We start from the raw sequence: 24968 nt of genomic DNA, 5'->3' as shown, positions 1-24968 counted from the left end.
TTTGCATACCGTATAAATGTGTTATTTGCACCTATTGTATTTGAATATTTTTGCATACTGGGGTCCCTAAACAGTTTTGGAATTGCCTAAATTGGGTATGAGTGGAAAGTTGATACTCTTGTTATTAGAATATAGGAGAAATTATGTGATGATGCTGCCACGCTAGCATCACTTATGTCAGCATGTATTTTGAGCTGAGCTAAGTGCTGTTTGAATCCTCTACCCACAAGGCTTGGTCAGTGTCAAAAGTGGGGGTTTGCTAGGTGTCAAAAGGGCGTAAGTGTAGTTACACCCTTTTGACAGCAAACAAAAACGTTTAATGACTTTGCAGTACTAGTATTATTATTATTATTATTATTATTATTATTATTATTATTATTACACTATACAATGACTTCCCTGACCCTTTGAACAAATGGAATGACATGTCATGTTACCTAAAAAGCAGGTGTACCATGTGTACCAGGACACATGACTTATATTGATGTGTCCTGGCTGGGACACATGACTTATTGATGTGTCCTAGCTGGGACACATTCAAAGAACTGTAAACCAGTAAACCCCTGTAAAACTCTTACTATCAGACCTCGTATTGACCAGTTCACACTCCTAACCTTATAGAATAACATTTGAATCTAGGCCTAAGTATAGTATGTAAGTGGGAATATTAACATATTTATATTCATCTCATATCGACCTAGAATATGAATTAGAATATAGGATAGTAGAAATGATGTTATCATGCTGGAATGCTAGCATTACTTATGTCAGCATGCACTTTGAGCTGACCTAAGTGCTGTTAGGATCCTCCAGTCTATCCACAAGGCTTGGTCAGTGTCAAACTGACTAGGTGTCAAAATGGCGTACATGCGGTGACACCCTTTAGACAGCAAACAAACCCTACTTTTACTGTCTTTGCAGTGAGCTATACAATGATTTGTACATAGAGTAGGTATACAATTATTTCTTTATTTTACTCCTGCTTATATACATAGTCATAGCGGACATTCTACATCACACTTATTGTATATAATGAATGCAAATAGCAGTTAAATTGCTTTAGAACACGGCTCTCTCGAATACTCGATTCTGATTGGTCAATCAACAATATTCACCGGTCATTATTTCTCGACAACCGACCGCTGCTCTGCCACACCTGGATTAATCAGTTGATAAGAGCATTTTGTCCGCAGACGCTACTAATTAGGCCAACCAGTTGCAGCTGTGGTGTCTTGTGTGACAATTACGAATGAAACCGCTTTGTGTTGAAAACGCTATTAAAAAATCTATTTGAATAATTATTTTTGTCAGATTATTGAATGATTTAGTTGTAGGCCGTGTTCTAAGCGGGATAATGTATACTGAGCCAGTGATTACTGGAAATAATGACCTTCAGGTGAATATTAAGCCCTCCGCTGCGCGTCGGGCTAAATCATTCACCTGTCGGTCATTATTTCCACAGTAATCACCGGCTCAGTATACATTATCCCTTACCTTTGATCGCAGTCCTTGTTTGTTCGTTTTAGCTTGTATGCATACATTTTCTTTTCCTTTGAAAGTACATTAAGAGCAACGTATACTGGAGTCATATCCCCTGTATGTCTACATACTTAGCCAATAAAGCTGATTCTGATTCGGATAATGTCAATTATGTCAATAGTGTGGCCCATCCACTTTTATTCAGGCCCACCTGCAATTTCATTTCTGGCCACTGATCTGTCACCTTTTTAACTATCCATGACTTTGCATCCCTGAATAAGAGTGAAAAAATTACTATGTCTTTTGTCATTGTGTTTTATCTGGAGAGTAAGCAGCCATAGGCTTTCGGTTGTATTGAAGCCTTTAATTTTTGCATTTAGTGATACACACTCAAACAACTAACTAAAACATTCATATATTATGAATATATAATTATATATTCATAGCCCAGGTGTGCATAAACTACAGGTTAAGTAAAGACAAAAATGTGAAATTATTATACCGGTTATCGTATCGGCTGAAAAAACTGTGGGGGAATTCCCCCCCAGTTTGCAAAGTGAATTTTAAGCCCTGCTTATGGTATCGCCGCTATGCGCACAATTCTTTACACTAAGACATCTGAAAAGCACCTCTTAGCCCTAAAAAACCCTGCTGCCCCTGAATGCACCATTATTCCCCGCTCTGCACAGTGCAGTGCAGGGGGAATCCTTGGATACGTCATTATGCACAGATGTCCCATTTAAATACAAATGCCAGGACATCAAATTCTGTTGCTAAAATTGCGGAACAGCAGATTATTCAGTGAGGAAATCAAGTATTATTCACTGAAAAGCTTTTATTTATTTTAAGTAAAGTGCCACAAACATGCTGATATCTTCTTTCTACTCCCTCTCTCTCTCTCTCTCTCTCTCTCTCTCTCTCTCTCTCTCTCTCTCTCTCACTCTCTCCAAAACCTCACGTGTGAACACCAGGGCCATTTCTGGGCCTTTTGGGGCCCTATACGACATCTCACAGTGGGGCCCCCAAACCACTGTCATCATAGTATCCCTGAATGAACATGAATGATGACGAGGCATAGGCTACTTCATTATCAATAAAGCTTTTAAATTAAGCACAATATGAACAACTAATCTCATCATAGATAGATAGATAGATAGATAGATAGATAGATAGATAGATAGATAGATAGATAGATAGATAGATATAATGACTCGCCATATGTTCAAAAATGTTGAAAACAATAATTATACACAATTCATTTTACTCAAGGCTACTAAGGCTTAAACTTGTTGCCCTCTTCTTCTGTGGAAATAACTATTTACCTTTAAAAACAACTGAGATGAGGGGCTAAAAGCAGATATCTCATAACATGATCAAAGCACTTAAACGATCAACAGTGACATAAACCAGAGAATGCAGCAAAAACTCCAATCATGAAATTGTCCTTTCAGCGCGCCCTTGAGGCCAATTTCTATATTGTTCTAAATACTGACTCGCAACAGTTACATTTAAAGTATTATACATTTTATACATGTTGAAGTCATGTTTGATCAGTTCTCACAGCAAAGCCTAAACAGAGAAAGTGTTCCTTTCACAGATCCATCGGTTTTTCACATCACAGGCCACAGCTTTCCATCCTTTGGATGATGTTTTTCGGAGAGAAATAGCACAGTGAGCGTCATCAGAAGGTTTTTCTATCCCGTAGCTGGAGGAAAGTGTGGAAAACATAGATTTTAGATGTTGTTAGATGTTAGATGGTGACAGATGTTATGATTCATGGTGTTTAGGAATGTGTCTTACTCTTCAGTCAGATCGCTTCCATCAACCCACTTCCAACTCCCATTTGCATGTGTCAAGCCAATCCAGTAGCCAACGTTGACCCGACCTTTATCATAGAGGAATTCCTGATGATCACAGAATCAATAACAATTATCAGAAATGTTTAGTTCAAAACTGAAATTGACACATTGTGACTTTAAGAGACTTTTATTTTATTATTTTTGAGACTTCATTTGTGTTTTCTGAAGCTGCTTTTCCAAACTAACTCTGCTAATAAATCCCACATATGAATCTGCCTCCCTGTTCCTGTCATGTTAAGATTCCCATAGTGTTATGTTTACCTGTTCCTCTGCACTTCCTATAGAAACCAAATTGGAATTCGTTCCTTTGCATTCTTCTCGAGCGTCTTCCCAGGTTTTCCTTTTAGGATAACTACCATCATCAATGGCATAGCAGCTGGACTTGAAGTAGATCCAGCCCTCCTGACAAGGTCCACACTGTCTCTCTGAGAGAAATAAGAGAGACAAGTTAACAGACATGATTACTGGGTGATTTATTTTTCACTGACTCATTTTTGGATGAAGCTGAACTGGTTTTAAGATTACCGTCATTGTTTCCGTTGCAGTAGGTATCAAAGCACTTGGCGCAACTAGTTGAGTTGAGCTCATTCCACTTTTTGATCATGTTTTCTATTTGTCTCTCCAAGTTGCTCTTCTCTGTCTTCAGCTGCTGGTTTTCTGTGGTCAGGTCAGTGTTGCCGCTCTGCATGTTGATGCCTATCAGAGTTGTCAGATTGCTGTTATCCTTCCTCAGTTCAACATGAGATATTTTTGTAGTGGTCGATCAGGTGGTTGTAACTGGCTGCCCTCAGATCAGATACCAACCTCTCGCTCTCAGCAAGTACAATAAGAAAATTGTTCACCTAAAATATCTAACTAGTGTAATTCTATACTTTCTAGCTCTACCAATAACGTAAATAGCTTAAAGAGAAGAAGAAATCTCAGTATTTCAGCAGATGTGTGTACTTACAGTGGACACGCAGGGCTATGACGGCCAACAGCAAGATAACACCAAGAATCCCCAAACACCACGTCACCACCTGAACACCACGCCACCTGCTGGACAACTTCCCGTCTGGCAAGACTCCTGATGGAAAACAACAATGGAACACAAACAGTTGTTTCAGTTGTTTACAATAAGATTTAAGACCGTTTTTGTGACATTTCTGATTAGTTTGACAGTTTATAGTGGAGGGAGGCAAGAATAATTGGCGGATGGTTTAGGGCAGGGGTCGGCAACCTTTTTGATATGAAGTGCCATTTTCTAATTTCCTTGTGTGCCAATCAGTATGCCCGAGGTTTTTTAGCTGGAGGAGCTGACACATCCACATTCTGGATGTGAGATGTGGATCTACATTTATTAGTTTATTCATATCCATTGCCTAGCCTCTCGGGATACTTTGTAGTGTTGCATTTAGCCCGATGCACATTGTTTGACAATGTTTTCAACTTATGAAAGCCCAAATGTATGGAACCCCCAAAAACCAGATGGAAAATCCCGATTTCTATTGTGCAGCTAGTACGAACTGTCATTGGCTCGTCTGCATTTTAGGGCTGGACTTACCAATAGGTGAATTGTATTGTATAAAAAATAAAAAAAAGCATTACCTTTACTTAACTCATTGAGTGCCAATGACGACTATAGTCGTCAATTCGGATAGTAACGTAGAGTGCCAATGACGACTAAAGTCGTCAATTGCGTTCTTTGACGGTGGGACGTGGATCAAAGCCAGATCCATCTCCTGTAAAATTTTGGGGCATGTTGAATGTGTATAACCTATTTTACCGACCCATTAGGTGGCGACAGTGCTCTCCAGATTAGAGAAAGTTGAGTAAAAAACAGAGAAGAAGTCGTTATGGAAACGGAAACGGCATCGGTATGCATCGATATGCATGAAGCATAACGTTAGCTGTGCCTGTGAACAGCAGTCAATCTGCTGCCACAATTGAGTAGCCTAGGTAAACCCAGCCACCACGTGACCTGCTCTCTCAGTTCCCAGTCACTAGCGTCTAGACTCCGGGCCATTCAGAACGATTTCTGGGGCGATTGAAAGACCCGCGCAGACCCGCAGCCACCCCGCAGCCAATGAGTGACGGCGTGACTGCCAACATCAGTCCTGCCGTGATCGGCCAATCAGAGAGTGCGTCTTTGTCAATGACGTGTAACAGCTGCAGCGGCTTAGCACTACCTAGCCGTTAGCATTTGGCCTCTCTAAAGCATAGCTCCCGAGCTAGCTACTAGCTGGCTAGCTATATGGCTATGCAACTACGTGAGGAAATTCAAGTGAAAACAGCTGTTGAGGTTGAGGTCTGTTGATCAAAATAACACCTAGCGTTATCGAAATCGGATTTTAGCGGACCATACAAGCCAGGGCTTCAGAGCTGATCACCTGGACACATTTTATGGCGAAATTATCTGATAAACTTGTCTGTGCTGCTCTGTGGTGATCAGCTAATGTCTTCATAGCATTGTGATTATGATTTAATGCATTATGGAAGATAAACGCTGGTTTAACATAATTAAAATAATTCCCTACCAAACATGTAAAGTGACGCTTCTGGGCAGTAGACCATTTGGGCATAACATTATGTAATGTGACATGAGATCACCACATTTCAATAAATATAACGTTTTTGCACATTTGAATGCTGCTGGTCGTTTGTTTAATGCTGTATATATTGGATATTTAAAGCTGATACACAACACAATTGTGTTGAGGTAATTCTGCAAAGCTCAGTTAAAAATATAACATGTAACACTTTACACAATCAAATCTAACTTATTCACAGCAATACACAGTCCAGTAGTACAGTGGGCTAATTGTTTGAATTATATCGAAATATATTTGCATGGTGTAGCATGTAATGCAGATAATGTAGCTAGATACTCTGACACAGAAAGGCAGACAAGCTAGCAGCAGGGATCTTGTCACACTGATTCCAGATAAACTCCTCTGTCTAGCCAGCTATACAATATTGATCAAAATAACACCTATATCGAAATCGGATTTTAGCGGACCATACAAGCCGGGGCTTCAGAGCTGATCACCTGGACACATTTTACGGCGAAATTATCTGATAAACTTGTCTGTGCAGCTCTGTGGTGATCAGCTAATGTCTTCGCATTGTGATTATGATTTAATGCATTATGGAAGATAAACGCTGGAAGGCTGGGTAGCATTAGCTGACGTCATCCAGGCTACAGTAACATTAGGCTATTATAGTTATGAAACGCTGAAATATTTTGTGAACGCACCAATAGTTAGAGAAGGAAACCTCTCTTTGCATTTTATTTTTTAATAAAAGTAGGCTACTTGTGATATCTCACGTGGTCGATCATCATTGCAAATTTATGTGAACAGCTAGGTTTAATGACAAATATGGAATATCACCCAAGGAAATACCACGGTTTAATGCCAACAGATAAACCATACAGATTTGTTGTAATTGTGAACACATAAGGGAGCAAAGACATGGTTTTCAAGCATAACACAATGTACAACTTTTATTCAAAGACAGGATTGAAAAATATAGGTCACTTGTATTCACTTCAGTAATGTCAGGTCTCAGTCGCATTCACGCTAACCTCTTAACTTCTAGCTAGGTCAAACACACCTTAACGTTATGAGTGTGGCCGTTTTGGATTAACATTAAGTCCACGATCAAGTCTAGCATTTCGGTATATTCCTACCTCTTAACATCTAGCTAGCTAGGTTGGATCTGGAATATGATATCGGCTTGATACATTTGATTATAGCTACTCATACAGCCGTGTGGAGCTTATCTAGCTAGGTTGCATCTGGAATATGATATCAAGCCAGTAATGTAGCTAGCTAGCGTTAAATAGGTTTATCTGTAACCACGCTGAAATGTGAGGGCATTAACGTTAATATTTCTAGCTAGGTCAAACACACCTTAACGTTATGAGTGTGGCCGTTTTGGATTAACATTAAGTCCACGATCAAGTCTAGCATTTCGGTATATTCCTACCTCTTAACATCTAGCTAGCTAGGTTGGATCTGGAATATGATATCGGCTTGATACATTTGATTGTAGCTACTCATACAGCCGTGTGGAGCTTATCTAGCTAGGTTGCATCTGGAATATGATATCAAGCCAGTAATGTAGCTAGCTAGCGTTAAATAGGTTTATCTGTAACCACGCTGAAATGTGAGGGCATTAACGTTAATATTTCTAGCTAGGTCAAACACACCTTAACGTTATGAGTGTGGCCGTTTTGGATTCACATTAAGTCCACGATCAAGTCTAGCATTTCGGTATATTCCTACCTCTTAACATCTAGCTAGCTAGGTTGGATCTGGAATATGATATCAAGGCTTGATACATTTGATTGTAGCTACTCATACAGCCGTGTGGAGCTTATCTAGCTAGGTTGCATCTGGAATATGATATCAAGCCAGTAATGTCAGGTCTCAGTCGCATTCACGCTAACCTCTTAACGTCTAGCTATAGCTAGGTTACATCTGGATTATGTATAATATACAGTATAATACTACGCTCACTACGTCATGACATTCACATTAACGCCTCCAAAAATCTACTGTAGCTAGCTAGCGTTAAATAGGTTTATCTGTAACCACGCTGAAATGTGAGGGCATTAACGTTAATATTTCAATTAGGTCAAACACACCTTACCGTTATGACTGCGGCCGTTTTTGATTAACATTAGCGTTAAGTCCATGATCAAATCTAGCATTTCGGTATATTCAGTGTGTGTGTGTGAAAAGGATGTTAGCATGCTAGCATTATTAGCACAGAATGTATACAGTCCATGGTACAACGTTAGCCCTTCAAGTCCTGAGGCGAACAGCACTGGAGGATGAAGTCTGCAGTCTGGCATTCAGTGTCCAGCATAACAAGCACGCCTGTTTCCTCATCAGGTTGGCAGCAGCTGTATAGATGATGACTGTTCTTCACAGCCACAAATATCTCTCCAGATCTGCGGCCATCTGCAGCAGGGATCGAGGTTTGGGTCCGTGTAGACACGTCCTGTTCCTCTTTCATTCCCTGACCACCGTCACGCGATGTTCTCTCTTCTTGTAGCTGGTTGTAACCATTTGCGTGCTAGCAGTACTGAAATGAAAAGTGTTAGCTCGCTTGCTAACAACAAAGGTCGCAGAGCGATGACGCCATCTGCTGCACTGCGCATGTGCTCTGTGCACAAAGCTGGTTGGATGACGGTTGCGTAATGGAGCGGTCTATCGGGGGGGGGCCAACAACCGCAGGAAATCGTTTAACAATGGTGGGAATCCAGACCATAGTGACTGAGAACAGGTCTGAGAGCAGGTCACGTGGGGGATGGGTTTACCCAGGCTAACAATTGAGCCCCTCCGTCTCCGCTGCGATAGCCCCTCCATATGATTTAGTTGCCGACACCAGCGTCTTTCTGAAAAGTTACATTATTCTCAGCTGGGAGCCGGCGACACGCTGTGAAAAAGCGGGGTGCAGCGCACTTTTCAGTGCAGAGCAAACGCAGAGCAAACGCAGCAGAGCCACCAGAGACACTCCCACGGAGGAGGCGGAGGGGGGTGGGGCACGCAGGGCAGCATACAACCATTGACAGTAAACACAGACCCAGACAGCAGGCTCGATGGACAGAGACAGGCAAACAAGCTAGAATATCTGATGCCCACCAGCAGTAAATCAAGACCAGCAAGAAGGTGTAGGGTCTGCGCACGCAGGGGCCAGCGCTGCTGGTTGCAGCTAAAAAATATTATTTGGCCAAACAAAATTCCTTTGTTTTCACTGTTTTATTGAAGGAAATTATTTTTTGAGGTGTCATTACATCAGAAAATATTAGCTTCAGAGTCAGTGATGTGCTTGAAATGCTTCATTTCACAAAAGGCTCATTATCTCAGCTTCTAAATTGAAACGTGTGTTTTTGCTGAAATCCACCTATCTTCTCCGGCTGATAACTAAAGAACGGAAAATGATATCAATAAACTTTTTTTTGCTGATGATAGAAGAGAGTCTCCTCATTCTTTGTGCGTGTTCGGTGTTTACATAGTAATATCACACAATATTCTGTGGGCCTCGAGAAATCACTGAAAACGCTCTGAAACTCTGGCACTGGGAGCGTCCGTTCTCCAAAAGTGGCTGGCACTCAATGAGTTAACAGTTAACTAATGTTTATATCATTTACTAATGGTGTTCATGTTAACTATGTGGTTGGGTTGAGGCATGAAGTCACTGAGGTTAAAGTTATAGCAAGTTTATGGTCAAGGCTCTTAATTAAGAGTTAGTAACCTGAATTGCGGCTGGTGTGATTGGTCTCCACTGTTTGTTTGTTTTTGTTTGTTTTTGTTTTTTTAATTGGTCTCCACTGTTAACAAGGACACCGGAATGAAACTGCCTCCATGAGGTGTTGCTTCAGCGTTGCTTCAGTGTTGGAAACGCGTCTGGTGTGTTTGGGGTGTTAGCCTACCTGGTGGATCAATTTGATCTGTTGTGTCTTGCTGCAGCCTCACTCCATCGTACACAGTCTCAAAATAAAAGTCAGAAAATAAAAAAATAATGTTATGGTAAATAGAGTACCGCAGGGATGACGTACTTTTGTAGGCCTCTCAGTAGTCATGTAGTTCCTGTTCCCAAGTCTAAAAGTCAATGTGATTTTTGAAATAAGGTCTGTGGTTAACAAAAGTTTATGAAACAGCAATGCTGTCACAGTGTGAGGCGGGGCTGAGCGAAGCTAATTTAACAGAGAGGGCTGTCAGCTAACTTGGTTAGCTTAGCGCTGTAGTCAAAATAGCATCTCGAACCAGAATGCAATGTAATCGTGACATACAGTACTTCTGTGGTCCATCAGACTAAGGATGCGACTCCCAGAGTTTTATCCAGGTAACACAGCTCCTCGGGGGAGGTGTGCTGCGATGACTATTTCCATCAGGGAGTGAAACTCGAGTACCCAACCTCTCTTCACTAGGTTTGGTAGGCCGTAGTGATGCGCGGGTCACCCAGTACCCGCCGGGTCCCGCGGGCTGGCCCGCCCCGCAGGCGGTCTGGGTTGGCAAATTATGAAAATATCGCGGGTGGGGGCGGGGCAGGCTCAGAACGTGACAAAGCAACATTATTAAATCATTTAGAGCAGTGAAACACACAGAGTAATTAACCTTAAGACGTGAACTCTCTCTCACACACGTAGGCCTAGACACAATCAGACAGACTCCTGCTGCACTCTCTATAGCCTATGGCAGGGCTATTCAACTGGCGGCCCGCGGCCCGCCAATCAAGTCCGACCGCCCGAATGAGTTCCCCCCCCCCAAAAAAAAAAAAAAAAACTTTTTTTTTAGATTTTTTTTTTAGATTTTTTTTTTTTTTTTTTTTTTTTACAATTAAACCTCATTTACTTAATACACTCGACTGGTTGTTTTTCAGATGTGATGTGAATCTAAAGTGAACTAAACAAGTCAGATCCACTATAAATGTTTTTCAGTAGATGCTGTGATGTAGCCACAAGAAAGGTGCAATATTCATGTTTTTCAGAAGATGGCGATGTGATGTTGCTAATCAAGAAAGATGCATTATAAATGGTGTTTCAGGAGATGTGTGATGTTGTTAGCTATAGGTTCTAAACAAGAAATTTGGTTCAAATGTTTACAGTAGTTTTCCTTTCTTGCTGCACTACAATGTTACAATGCTGTGAGACAGAGCTAAACACAAAAGATGCAATATTAATAGTTTTTCATGAGATACTCAGTATTTAATACGAATACTAATACTAATAATAGAAAAGGAGAACATACTGAATAATGACATCACAACAGTATAATCCTAATGTTAATTTAAAATTAAATATTCTTCTAAATATGGATAAAAGTCCAAAAAACATAAAATTTTCTTCGACGCTGCCCAGCGTCGAGATTCCATTCCTTACTACAGCACCCCCTACTTAATAATAGTTCCAGCGCGGCTGCGAAAATGTGGTGGCGCATTGTGTCAAGTGTACATATAATGGCTCGGGGAACGGTCCGGCCCCCGGTCCCTTAGGTTTCTGACAATGCGGCCCCCTGAACAATTTAGTTGAATAGCCCTGGCCTATGGAGTAAAGAAACGCTTCAATGAGGTAGCCTATGTGCTCTCAAAACAAACATTTTGGAAGGATTATTCGCTGTAATTATTATTTGAAGTGTCCATAAAACTAATGCCACCGCAGATTTTCTGTTGTGGACTCGACTGTGATCTATTTGTCAACTTTACTGCAACGTGAGTAGGCTGGCTACCTGACCAATTGAGAGCATGAGGTAATTAAAAGAAATCAGACAGCGAGTCTGAAGCCGTATCTGCAAGCTGTCAGCGCACCTGCTGCACTACTACGTTTAGTAGTACAACGTGACCAATTGAGAGCGCATGAGGTAATTAAAAGAAATGTGGAAGAATAAGAACTATTTATGTAGCCTTAGCCTGCCTCTGTACCTGCCTCCATTTGAAGACCATGGATTAATTGAAGAAAGACCGACATGAAAGCAGCCGCGCAACCAGAGCAGTACAACTGTTGTCGCGCACGGCAGCATGTGAGTGTAGGTGTGTGTGTGTGTGTGTGAGAGAGGGGGGAGAGAGACAGAGTTATTAGCTACTTTTCACACCTTGGAGAGCTCTGCTGTACTCCTCCGCAGTCCGGAGACATATTACATTAAATTGGCCATTGCGGGCTGCTGGGTTTGGCTAAATCAAATGTATTATTATTATTATTATTATTATTATTAATATTATTTACCCCGATGCCCATTGTTTGACGATTTTCTTCAACTTGTGAGGTCTCTAGACCATATTTCAAGCAGAAGGCCATTCGTGCATAATCTAATCCGATCACCCCTGACGTCAGTCAAGTTCTAGTATGACGTGGTCAGTCAAAGTCTTAGTATGACGTCTGTAATGACGTCAGATATGACGTCAGTTAATCCTCATATATATAGCAAGGGTTCTACGTCACCTCTCTCTCTCTGGCCGATCATAACAGCAGCTAGCTTCACGGCAGTCCATCTCCCCTGAAGCCGTCCTCCGAAGCGTTGTTTTGCGGCTGTTTTGCACCACATCTGCAGACCGAATCAGCACCCCCAAGTCCTCTTTACCCGTGGATAATCCCTGCGGATCTCTCAACGCTTCCCCACCCCACTCCTGGCATGTCGGATCCCGAGCCAGAGCAGTCCATGGACGACAGCTTAAACAACGATACCCTGTTCCGGATCAGCCACGGAGCGTATTTGCCCTCCGAGACGCCTGACGACACCGGCCACAGGCCGCCGACGTACGCCACGACGAGAAGGCACGGGGCGCGCCACTGCTCAGCAGCCGATCCTGTCCCGGGTGTTCAGCTGCGTCCGCACCCAGGCTCCTCCAAGCAGGCATCACAGGCCGTTCCATTCCACGTCGCTTGTGGTCAGTTGCACGGCAGGCGCAGATCCCTCTCACCGGGCAGTTAAGTCTTTACTTTAACCGTAAATAAACGGGAGGTTGCGTGAGTAAAATATGTCACGTCGCTGCCTGATGACGGCGACGTTATCACCGCACATTGTATATTTCATCCATAATTCTGTCAGCATGTTGTTGAGATCATCAAAAAAAAAGAAAAAAAAGACTGGGCATCAGTTTGAGTGTCATAACCTTAAGACCGAAGTCAGACGGCCCAGGGGATGTTGACAGATCATCATCATTTTTCTTAACAGTAAAGCTTGAAACGTTTGCATTGAGGCTGTGTTGTTTATCACCACTCTGACAGTAACAGCGTCGTCGTTTACATTCACGCTGGCTGTCTCATTTCACGTTTTTCCGCGTCAAGCTACCCAGTCCTAACTCACCACTTCCTGTTAACGAATTTCAAGGTAAAACGCCTTTGGCGTTCCTGTTGACCATAAATAATACCAAAAGCTAAAACAGTTAATACAGTGACATGCTAGTCATGTAACAGGCTGCGAAACCCACCGCTATATAACCATATAACCAACCATAACATATCACTGCGAGTTGCAAACTAGCAGTTTATGGTGCATTTGCAAGGGGGTGAAACTATTTTATTCGTTTGTTAACCAGTTTCTTTATATCTCATGCAGCATTTCATTTCAGCTCTAGGGTTGTGCCAGAATGAACAGTTTGCCCCATGGATCTCTTGGTCTGCCCAGAGCGTCCGAGATGATATGGCACTCCCGCATCAGTGAGGCAGGCCGGGTCCCGTCAATCACCGTGAATCTGCCCAGACTTCCCCATGGTCTGGCCTCAGCTGCGCCAGCAAGGCTATGAGCAGTCCGTAGCAAACAGGTGTTTGTTGGGGAAAAAGATGGTCGCTATCTGATGACATCATCACCGGCCGTCACCGTATCTTTTTCATGCAATAGCTACTAATAATGCTTGCATTCCCATGAATTATTGGCATGTAATCTTGAAATAATTTGTCCTTGAAAGGGTTAAAAAAAAAAAAAAAGTGTTGAAGCTATTATTATAAGAATCTCGCATCGGGTGAATCATGTCTGCCTCTCCACCTAGCGATCCTGTCCATGTGTCATATTTATTTTCAGCTCATCAATCTCATCATGTGATGACTGCTCCGGATTCGGATTCTGGACTCCTCATCGCACAATTCGGTTCACCAGACAAACCACTAAGTAATCCAAGTCCAGCGCCAAGTCAAGTCATTAAGTCACCCAGGCCACAACCCCTAAGTCATCCAAGTCCAGCGCCAAGTCGGGAAGTCACTAAGTCACCGAGGCCAAGCTGGGAACCCCTAAGCCACTAAGTCACCAACCCCTAAGCCATCCCCTAAGCCACCAAGTCACCAACCCCTAAGTCATCCCCTAAGCCACTAAGTCACCAACCCCTAAGTCATCCCCTAAGCCACTAAGTCACCAACCCTAAGTCATCCAGGTCCAGCGCCAAGTCGGGAAGTCACTAAGTCACCGAGGCCAAGCTGGGAACCCCTAAGCCACTAAGTCACCAACCCCTAAGCCATCCCCTAAGCCACCAAGTCATCCCCTAAGCCACTAAGTCACCAACCCCTAAGTCATCCCCTAAGCCACTAAGTCACCAACCCTAAGTCATCCAGGTCCAGCGCAAAGTCGGGAAGTCACTAAGTCACCGAGGCCAAGCTGGGAACCCCTAAGCCACTAAGTCACCAACCCCTAAGCCATCCCCTAAGCCACCAAGTCACCAACCCCTAAGTCATCCCCTAAGCCACTAAGTCACCAACCCCTAAGTCATCCCCTAAGCCACTAAGTCACCAACCCCTAAGCCATCCCCTAAGCCACCAAGTCACCAACCCCTAAGTCATCCCCTAAGCCACTAAGTCACCAACCCCTAAGTCATCCCCTAAGCCACTAAGTCACCAACCCCTAAGCCATCCCCTAAGCCACCAAGTCACCAACCCCTAAGTCATCCCCTAAGCCACTAAGTCACCAACCCCTAAGTCATCCCCTAAGCCACTAAGTCACCAACCCCTAAGTCATCCCCTAAGCCACTAAGTCACCAACCCCTAAGTCATCCCCTAAGCCACTAAGTCACCAACCCCTAAGTCATCCCCTGAGTCACTAAGTCACCAACCCCTAAGTCATCCCCTAAGTCACTACGTCACCAACCCCTAAGTCACTAAGTCACCAACCCCTAAGTCATCCTAACTCCTGGAAACAATCTACTCCCCATGGCTCGCTACATCAGGCTCAGGCCTCAGACTGGCCCCGGCTCCCCTGTTCCTCATTGCACCTCGTCACCACACGTCAAGATCCTGGTTCATCCTGTACCTCAAGCGGACGCTCCAGAATGGCAACCTCCCGATGAAGAACTACTCCAGCCACTCCTTCGGGATCGGGGCGGCCACCTCAGCCGCCGTGCAAGGAGTGCCCTCCGACTAAGTCACCCAGGCAAAGTTGGGAACCCCTAAGTCACTAAGTCACCAACCCCTAAGTCATCCAAGTCCAGCGCCCAGTCGGGAAATCACTAAGTCACCCAGGCCAAGTTGGGAACCCCTAAGTCACTAAGTCACCAACCCCTAAGTCATCCAGCACCTCAAGCAGACGCTCCCACTGGCCTTCATCAGCTCTCCAGCTACACCCGCCCGGAGCAGGCGGCCATACCGTGGCCCAAAGAACCCTCCTTCCTCAATCGGCGAGCATGGCAACAAACAGTGTCCCGGGCTCCGTGCCAAAATGTCTCGTTGGTGGTGGCTCCCCGAAAAGCACAGCGCCCAGTAGGCGCAGTAAATCTCCCGGATCATTTTTGGGGGAGAGAGAGAGTCGAGAGAGAGAGTCAGGGTCAGTCAGAAGGCCAAGTCGTGCGGCGCGCAAGGCCCGACCGAGCTGGGAAGCGGCAGCCGCAACGCAAGTAGGGGGATCAAGATCGAAGGCCCGACCGAGTTGGGAAGCGCCAGCCGCAAGTAGCCATAAGTCGTTAAAAAGGTTGAAGGCCAGAAAAGTACAATCAATTACTAATGTACCAAGATCGAAGGCCCGACCGAGTTGGGAGCGCCAGCCGCAAATAGCTGTAAGTCGCTAAAAGGTCGAAGGCCAGAAAAGTACAATCAACTACCGGTGCCCGTAGATCTCAATTAACCTCCGGTAATCAGATCTTCCTTTTGGGGGATCTCCTAGCCTATGCAGATGCCCTCCTCTTGCCTCAAGAGTAGCGCCACTGGCTAATGGAGTCATGCGCCAAAGTATTTGCCATGCATGCCGATTGCTAAATAAAGTTCGTTAAATCCTACCAACTGGCCTCTCATGATTGAAGTGAGGTCTCTAGACCATATTTCAAGCAGAAGGCCATTCGTGCATAATCTAATCCGATCACCCCTGACGTCAGTCAAGTTCTAGTATGACGTGGTCAGTCAAAGTCTTAGTATGACGTCTGTAATGACGTCAGATATGACGTCAGTTAATCCTCATATATATAGCAAGGGTTCTACGTCACCTCTCTCTCTCTGGCCGATCATAACAGCAGCTAGCTTCACGGCAGTCCATCTCCCCTGAAGCCGTCCTCCGAAGCGTTGTTTTGCGGCTGTTTTGCACCACATCTGCAGACCGAATCAGCACCCCCAAGTCCTCTTTACCCGTGGATAATCCCTGCGGATCTCTCAACGCTTCCCCACCCCACTCCTGGCATGTCGGATCCCGAGCCAGAGCAGTCCATGGACGACAGCTTAAACAACGATACCCTGTTCCGGATCAGCCACGGAGCGTATTTGCCCTCCGAGACGCCTGACGACGCCTAGCTTCACGGCAGTCCATCTCCCCTGAAGCCGTCCTCCGAAGCGTTGTTTTGCCCCACCCACCTCCCCAGTCCGCCACCAACGAGTCGTGACTCCTGATCCCCCACGGGGGGGGGATCTCCTAGCCTATGCAGATGCCCTCCTCTTGCCTCAAGAGCAGCGCCACTGGCTAATGGAGTCATGCGCCAGCCTATGCAGATGCCCTCCTCTTGCCTCAAGAGCAGCGCCACTGGCTAATGGAGTCATGCGCCAAAGTATTTGCCATGCATGCCGATTGCTAAATAAAGTTCGTTAAATCCTACCAACTGGCCTCTCATGATTGAAATGAAAACCCAAACGTATGGAACCCCCAAAAACCAGATGGAAATCCCGATTTCTATTGTGCAGCTAGTACGAACTGTCATTGGCTCGTCTGCATTTGAGGGCTGGACTTACCAATAGGTGAATTGTATTGTATTTAAAAAATAAGCATTACCTTTACTTAACAGTTAACTAATGTTTCTATCATTTACTAATGGTGTTCATGTTAACTATGTGGTTGGGTTGAGGCATGAAGTCACTGAGGTTAAAGTTAAAGCAAGTTTATGGTCAAGGCTGTTAATTAAGGGTTAGTAACCTGAATTGCGGCCGGTGTGATTGGTCTCCACTGTTTGTTTGTTTTTGTTTTTTTAATTGGTCTCCACTGTTAACAAGGACACCGGAATGAAACTGCCTCCATGAGGTGTTGCTTCAGCGTTGCTTCAGTGTTGGAAACGCGTCTGGTGTGTTTGGGGTGTTAGCCTACCTGGTGTGTCAGTTTGATTGGTTCTGTGTTGCTGAAGCCTCACTCCATCGTACACAGTCTCCGTCTCAGTTTTAGCTGAAAGAAAATTAAAAAATAATGTTATGGTCAATAAAGTACCGCAGGGATGAGGTACTTTTGTAGGCCTCTCAGTAGTCATGTAGTTCCTGTTCCCAAGTCTAAAAGTCAATGTGATTTTTGTAAAGGGGATTTTGGTTAAATGCATGAAATAAGTAACAAGTCACAAAAGTTTATGAAACAGCAATAAAAAGTGAAAATGAAAAGAGCAAGCCGTCTGCGCACCTGCTGCACTACTACGTTTAGTACTACAACGTGACCAATTGAGAGCGCATGAGGTAATTAAAAGAAATGTGGAAGAATAAGAACTGTTTCTGTAGCCTTAGCCTACCTCTATACCTGCTACCTCCATTTGAAGACCATGGATTAATTGAAGAAAGACCGACATGAAAGCAGCCGCGCAACCAGAGCAGTACAACTGTTGTTGTGCACGGCAGCATGTGAGTGTAGGTGTGTGTGTGTGTGAGAGAGAGAGGGGGGAGAGAGACAGAGTTATTAGCTACTTTTCACACCTTGGAGAGCTCTGCTGCGCTCCTCTGCAGTCCGGAGACATATTACATTAAATTGGCCATTGCGGGCTGCTGGGTTTGGCTAAATCAAATGTATTGTAACGAATCGCTTATTCGCCAAGGAACCGGAGACTTGTAGTTGGTACAGGGTTCTTTATTCACAGGCTCATTCTCCTAGCTTCCAGCGGTAGCCTTGCTGCTAGCTCCACACACAACCACTCCAACCCCCTCTCATGGTTAGACTGGCTTCCGCCACGCGGCCGCTGCTCCCATATACCCCCTTCCCCCTAGGAACACACCCACACACATTAGTTCCTAGCTAACAAGGAAACACCACAATACCTGCGATTACCTGGATCGCTACATATCCCCCACTCAACTTTAATTGTCGCTCCCACGCGACACCCACAACCCACACATATCCCCCCTGTACCAAAACACACCAACACCAACACTTTTTGGATTCCCCCAAATAGTCTCTTATTATTTCACCACTTCTTAATTTTCGTTCCACCACCACCATTTGCATTTCTTTTCATTCCTTCCTCTTTTCCCATTCCTTTAAATTCAGCCAACATTTCAGTTCACATTCCCATTCCAATAGCCCTTTTCTTTTTTACACATTCATTTCTCCCTTTTTCTTACTCCCATTATCCCACTTCACTTCAACCACCGTTTCCATTAACACAAACCCCAACATTTACATTCCCTCTTTTCTCTTTACACTCCTTTCAACCCAAACATAACCCCCACATTTCAATTTAAACACAAGCCCCCCTATTTCTTTGCTCTACAGCCCTCGCACGCACTGCAGTATCCCCGCACGCCCTCTTTTTGTTTGCCCCAGTAGTACATGCCACCGATGTTGCTGAGTGTCTCTTCAGGCCCATAATGACTGGATCCAAGGCCCTTATGCGCCCACCGTAGCGCCAATCCTCGCAGGCAACTAGGCACAAGCCACTGGAACCCTGTGCGTCCGTGCCCCTTTCTCTTCACAATCCCCTGATCCAGATACAGGTCCGGAAACATGCTCCACAGTCCCCTCGTGGCACCGGAACACAAGCGAATCTCCTCCACAGGGGGCCGGCATCCGGCCGTTACCCCCTCGAGCACCGGACCGATATCCGCGTCCTCCACCTGCCTGCGTCTCCACTCGCGCAAGTCGACCTTCCAGATGGCCATGTCGTCGTCCTCCAGGACCACCTCATGCACTCGGTCGTCCTCCTGTCCCGCTCCCCCAGGGGGCGGCGTGTTCAGGACAGCAGGGCGAACACCACCTGCGTCGATCTCCACCTCGGCTCTCCGCAGTGCAACCGTGGGGCGTGTGTAGCGGCTAGGCTGGGCCGGTTCCCCCGGCGGTAACCCCCCAGGCTCACCCGGAGACACGAGCGTCGCTCCCCCGACTGTAACAGCTCTGCAGGTGATGTCTCTCACTTCCCTCTGGCTGTTCAAAACGATCCCCGCTCTCCTGATGGTCTCGTCGCTGATGATGATGTCGCCCTCTACCGGCTGGTATGCAGAGCAGCTAGGCTTCTCCGGCGTTAGCAACACCCGTCCATCTGGACACACAGTCCACACTCTCCTGACCTGAATGACCGGCTCTGCACTGCTCCGCCGCTTGTAGCTCAGGCTGCTCCACTGCTCCGCTACTCCACTGTTCCTCTGCCTGTTGCTCCGGCTGCTCCCCCGGCTGTGTGTCTCGTCCAGCGTTCACACTCTCAGTGCAGTCTCTGGCTAAATGCTCAGGCGAACGGCACGTCCAACAAAGTCTCACCTGTCCGCCGCCTGCACGTCTCTCCTCTCCCGCTGTTCTCCAGTCCCCGACAGCTTCTTGACACTCTCTGGCTATGTGTCCCACTGCACCACATGCCCAGCAGGCTCCCTGCTGTCCCCAGTACCTTTGCTCCGCATACCCGGTCCGTCTCCCGGGACCACTTCGGCACCACCTCGCCACGTGGCCCGGTTCTCCGCAGGTCCAACACTCTCTTTGTGGCTCCTCCGTCCGCTTCTCTCCGCGCTGCGCAACCTCCCGTAGCATCTTCATAAGCCCCTCTGCCCAGGCAGGCGTCGCCTCCAACAGCCGTCTGATCTCCTGCATCAAGCGGGCCTCCACGCCGGCAAGTACCGCGCTGAGCTCCTGCTTCAGGCGGCCCTCCTCCCCATCCACCGACAGGCGTTCTTCTATGCGCACCATCACACGTGGCGCCCCTAGCAGCTAGCTCACACAGCTAGCTTGCTACCGCTAGGCCGCTCGAGCCGTCTGATCTCCAACTTTTCCTCCGCCGTTCCTCCTCACTCTCTCTCCTCCCGACCGAATCAGAGGCGTTACCGCTTCACTTCTGCACCAATGTAACGAATCGCTTATTCGCCAAGGAACCGGAGACTTGTAGTTGGTACAGGGTTCTTTATTCACAGGCTCATTCTCCTAGCTTCCAGCGGTAGCCTTGCTGCTAGCTCCACACACAATCACTCCAACCTCCTCTCATGGTTAGACTGGCTTCTGCCACGCGGCCGCTGGTCCCATATACCCCCTTCCCCCTAGGAACACACCCACACACATTAGTTCCTAGCTAACACGGAAACACCACAATACCTGCGATTACCTGGATCGCTACAGTATTATTATTATTATTATTATTATTATTATTATTATTATTTACCCCGATGCACATTGTTTGACGATTTTTTTCAACTTATGAAAACCCAAACGTATGGAACCCCCAAAAACCAGATGGAAATCCCGATTTCTATTGTGCAGCTAGTACGAACTGTCATTGGCTCGTCTGCATTTGAGGGCTGGACTTACCAATAGGTGAATTGTATTGTATTTAAAAAATAAGCATTACCTTTACTTAACAGTTAACTAATGTTTCTATCATTTACTAATGGTGTTCATGTTAACTATGTGGTTGGGTTGAGGCATGAAGTCACTGAGGTTAAAGTTAAAGCAAGTTTATGGTCAAGGCTCTTAATTAAGAGTTAGTAACCTGAATTGCGGCCGGTGTGATTGGTCTCCACTGTTTGTTTGTTTTTGTTTTTTTAATTGGTCTCCACTGTTAACAAGGACACCGGAATGAAACTGCCTCCATGAGGTGTTGCTTCAGCGTTGCTTCAGTGTTGGAAACGCGTCTGGTGTGTTTGGGGTGTTAGCCTACCTGGTGTGTCAGTTTGATTGGTTCTGTCTTGCTGCAGCCTCACTCCATCGTACACAGTCTCCGTCTTAGTTTTAGCTGAAAGAAAATAAAAAAATAATGTTATGGTAAATAGAGTACCGCAGGGATGAGGTACTTTTGTAGGCCTCTCAGTAGTCATGTAGTTCCTGTTCCCAAGTCTAAAAGTCAATGTGATTTTTGTAAGGGGATTTTGGTTAAATGCATGAAATAAGTAACAAGTCACAAAAGTTTATGAAACAGCAATAAAAAGTGAAAATGAAAAGAGCAAGCCGTCTGCGCACCTGCTGCACTACTACGTTTAGTACTACAACGCAATTGAGAGCGCATGAGGTAATTAAAAGAAATGTGGAAGAATAAGAACTGTTTCTGTAGCCTTAGCCTACCTCTATACCTGCTACCTCCATTTGAAGACCATAGATTAATTGAAGAAAGACCGACATGAAAGCAGCCGCGCAACCAGAGCAGTACAACTGTTGTCACGCATGTGAGTGTAGGTGTGTGTGTGTGTGTGTGTGTGTGTGTGTGAGAGAGAGAGGGGGGAGAGAGACAGAGTTATTAGCTACTTTTCACACCTTGGAGAGCTCTGCTGTACTCCTCCGCAGTCCGGAGACATATTACATTAAATTGGCCATTGCGGGCTGCTGGGTTGGGCTGGGTTCCGAATTTTCAGATATTTTAACGGGCTGGGCGGTGCGGGCTGGCTCCAATGATGGGTTGGGTTGGGGCGGGCCTTAAAAAACCCTGACCCGTGCATCACTAGTATGCCGGCTAGGAGAGATTATTTACCTATCATAATGCAAGAGGTTGTTCAAGAAATTTGAGAGCATGATTTATCAATTTCACGTTCAGATTTTGGACCCTTGGACTCAAAAACCCCCGTTTACAGTTTGATAAGCAGAGCAAATTTAAGCCACGCGGGGGCTTTTTGAGTGAAATTGATCAATCATGCTTTCAAATTGCCTGAACGACCTCTTGCATTTAGATAGGTAAATAATTCCAGAGAGGGGGACTGCCTGGCGCTAGCTGCAGGGCTAGCTATCAAGGTCACCCTTTTGATTAACCAAAGGGTTAGGCAATCCGGTTGTAGGCGATGTTAGCATTTACTAACGTAAAGCCCCGGACTAGCGATCGATTAGCTACTGCTAAGGCTTGCACAGAATCATTCACACCTGAAAGCTGCTAGGCTAATTCAGCTGAAACCACAGCCTGGGAAGCCGGGGGTGAGCCAGCTACTAAAGCTACTGTAGCTTGACCTGGTCAGATCAGTATCTGGTATCTCCCGTTAGCTGTAGCTGATACCTGATGATACCTGGATTTCTCCATCTGTGACTTTTTAGCTTGGTTGCCAGCCATATCATGTGCAATGTAGTTAAAAACATGACGATAGTTGATTTTATTGTCGCCGAGTAAATAAATCAAATTTGGTCGAAACTGCTTTATGTCCAGAAAAACTCCAGCAGTAACTGAAGGTGATGATAGTTGGTTACTGCATAGTTGGTTAATGCCTGCAAACCTGTTTACAGTTTTCTTGATATACTACTGATTTTGTAATGATAAAAAGCTGGTTGAAAATCAGCGGAGTGTTCCTTTAACGCAGTGGTTCTCAAACTTTTTCTGTCATGCCCCACTTTGAAGGAGGAAAAATGTTCATGACCCACCGCCCCAACAAAATTGTAACAAAATGGTCCAAGTTTAACTTTTATTGAAATAACATCAGGATCATGACCTTTCCTTTCTATTTTCTTTCAGTAATGTTGTAAAAAAACAAAAACAAAAACTTCCATTTCAACTTTATACAAAATTTTGTGACTGCTACATCTGTGCTTTTTAAAATAATAAATAATCAAACAGAAATTGCAATCACTTTTCTAGAACAAACAAAGTTAACCAGATTGCTCCATCAGATAGAAATCTAATGTAATGTGCAATCACTTTGTTATAATGATATCAATAAAGTTCTATCTGTGCAAAAAATAACAAATATTTGGCAAGAAAAGTTTGCATTAAGTCTTATTATCACTGTGTTAGTGGCTGCAATGAACCTGTTTTGCACTGCACATATTTTCAAAAATAATAACAATAAAGTGCAACCTGTGCAAAACTAAACAAAACAAGTTCAAATATTTGGCAATATGAATGAACCATCCATGGAATGAATGCAAAGTCACTACAGAAGCAGGGTTCATTTATTGCTCACCGGGAAAGAAGTCAGACGTCAAAACCTTGGTTCCGCGCTGCATTTCTGCATTTCCCCCTGCGCCCCCCATCCTGTTTTGCCACTGTGCCCCACAGGGGGGGCCGCCCCACACTTTGAGAAACACTTTAACGCTACAGTTAGTTTTGGTGATAAATAGTACAGAATGCGAGTAAAGGGGAAAAGTCATTTGACAAGATAAATAATTTTACATCTTGAAACAATGTTTGACAACAGCTGTACAGGTTGATGTGGTTAATGTAACTGCAAACAGGGCACAAAGTTAGCAGCACCAGCCAAATGCTGGTAAAATATGCAAGTAGCTGGTAGATTTGCTTCACTCACCAGGCAAACAAACAAACAAACAAACAAACAAACAATGATAATCTATTGAGTGGCTGGTCAAATGTCAACATTCACTATGGCCATTTGGCCGGTGGACAAAAAGGTTCATTTTGCCCCCTGACCACAAATAATCAGATTATGTCAGTAAATGTTATAGTGCAGTGGATTATAAATTAAAGCAGTAATGCATTACATTTAGAACCTAAACTTCCCAATGCAACTTGCTACTTGTGTTTATTATCACATAATCAAAGATATTTGATCCATATCAACAGTGAAATCACCATTCCTGATTTATATAGGTACTGTATGTATGTAAATAAATGAAACTTACCTTTCGGTCGGGAAGCTTTGTTAGCTTTGAATACAACTGAAGAATGATTTGCCTTTTCCTCCATCACTCAACAGAAAAGACTAAACAGCCTTTCTGTCGAGGAAGCTTGTCTATCTGACGTCTATCTGAAGAAGTTCAGCTGAATAATAACCACAGTGCAGCCTGAAACGAGAAGTGTTTCCTCTGCTAGTAGAACCTGTCACTCACACCTTTGAAATGAGCAACTTGGTGTCAGACACTCATTTCCATTATTGACATTGAAATAAGGCTTTTGAACGCAGGTGTGTTTATGGCAAATTATACTTCTTTCTGATGACAATGAAAGTTTTGACTTTTGAATGATATTCTCTGTTATGAGATTTTAATTGTATTTTTGCTCACATACATTGAGGTATGTTGTGTGTCTACAATGTACAGTATGTTTGTGGTGATGCTGCTTTCTTGGCCAAGTCTATAAAGAAATCAAAATAGAAGATCCACACTCAGGTCATGTCTGGACACTAAGAGGAGAAAGAAAAATGCTAAAGCATTCTGTACCTCAAATACTGTATATAACGTAATCTGAAACTAAGTGAAGGTATCAAAATACACAATTTTTGTATGTTTGGGTAACTCCTTGGATTACATGACTGATGACAGTGTTGATGATGGAACTAGTTACTGTAATGAAATATATTTTAAAGTGACCTGCCATCACATCCTTCTCAAACTACTTTCTACAAAGTGCTACTCTAGTCCATCAAAATGTCTTAGCTGTCATTGATTGTGTTGCATAGTTGCTTTATGTACTGTTGACAAAATGTGCTATTGTAAGTTGCTTTGGACAAAAGTGTCTGCTAGATGAGATACTGTCGTGTCAATGTAGTCTGTTGGCAACACACCCATCCACATCCTGAGTCGACAAACTTGAAGCTCAGTTTGTATGAGGAAGTGCACTTCACGGTAACGCTTTAGAATACAGCCCGCAAATAAGCATGTAGTTAGAGTATAACAACGGGGTTTAGGGCTGTAGTTATAGTCTAACTACGGGGTT

The 24968-nt window shown here is 44.4% G+C and overlaps 1 protein-coding gene across 1 annotated transcript in view; it reads right to left on the bottom strand.

Moving 5' to 3' along the window:
• Positions 1–24055, bottom strand: part of LOC310796470 (uncharacterized protein) — a 39042-nt gene extending 14987 nt beyond the window's left edge. Inside the window, exons 1-7 of the mRNA XM_083658656.1 lie at positions 23936–24055; positions 21045–21119; positions 17306–17380; positions 4288–4404; positions 3864–4034; positions 3600–3763; positions 3280–3383 (exon numbers count right to left, since the gene is read on the bottom strand). Coding sequence (XP_083514782.1) covers positions 3280–3383; positions 3600–3763; positions 3864–4034; positions 4288–4404; positions 17306–17380; positions 21045–21119; positions 23936–23999 — 770 coding nt within the window. The 5' untranslated portion in view covers positions 24000–24055. The remainder of the gene's footprint in view (positions 1–3279; positions 3384–3599; positions 3764–3863; positions 4035–4287; positions 4405–17305; positions 17381–21044; positions 21120–23935) is intronic.
• Positions 24056–24968: the final 913 nt, after the last annotated feature.

Source organism: Poromitra crassiceps (genome assembly GCF_964638095.1).
Source record: "Poromitra crassiceps genome assembly, chromosome: 22".
Taxonomy (NCBI): domain Eukaryota; kingdom Metazoa; phylum Chordata; class Actinopteri; order Beryciformes; family Melamphaidae; genus Poromitra; species Poromitra crassiceps.
This window is presented reverse-complemented; position numbering and strand designations above follow the sequence as displayed.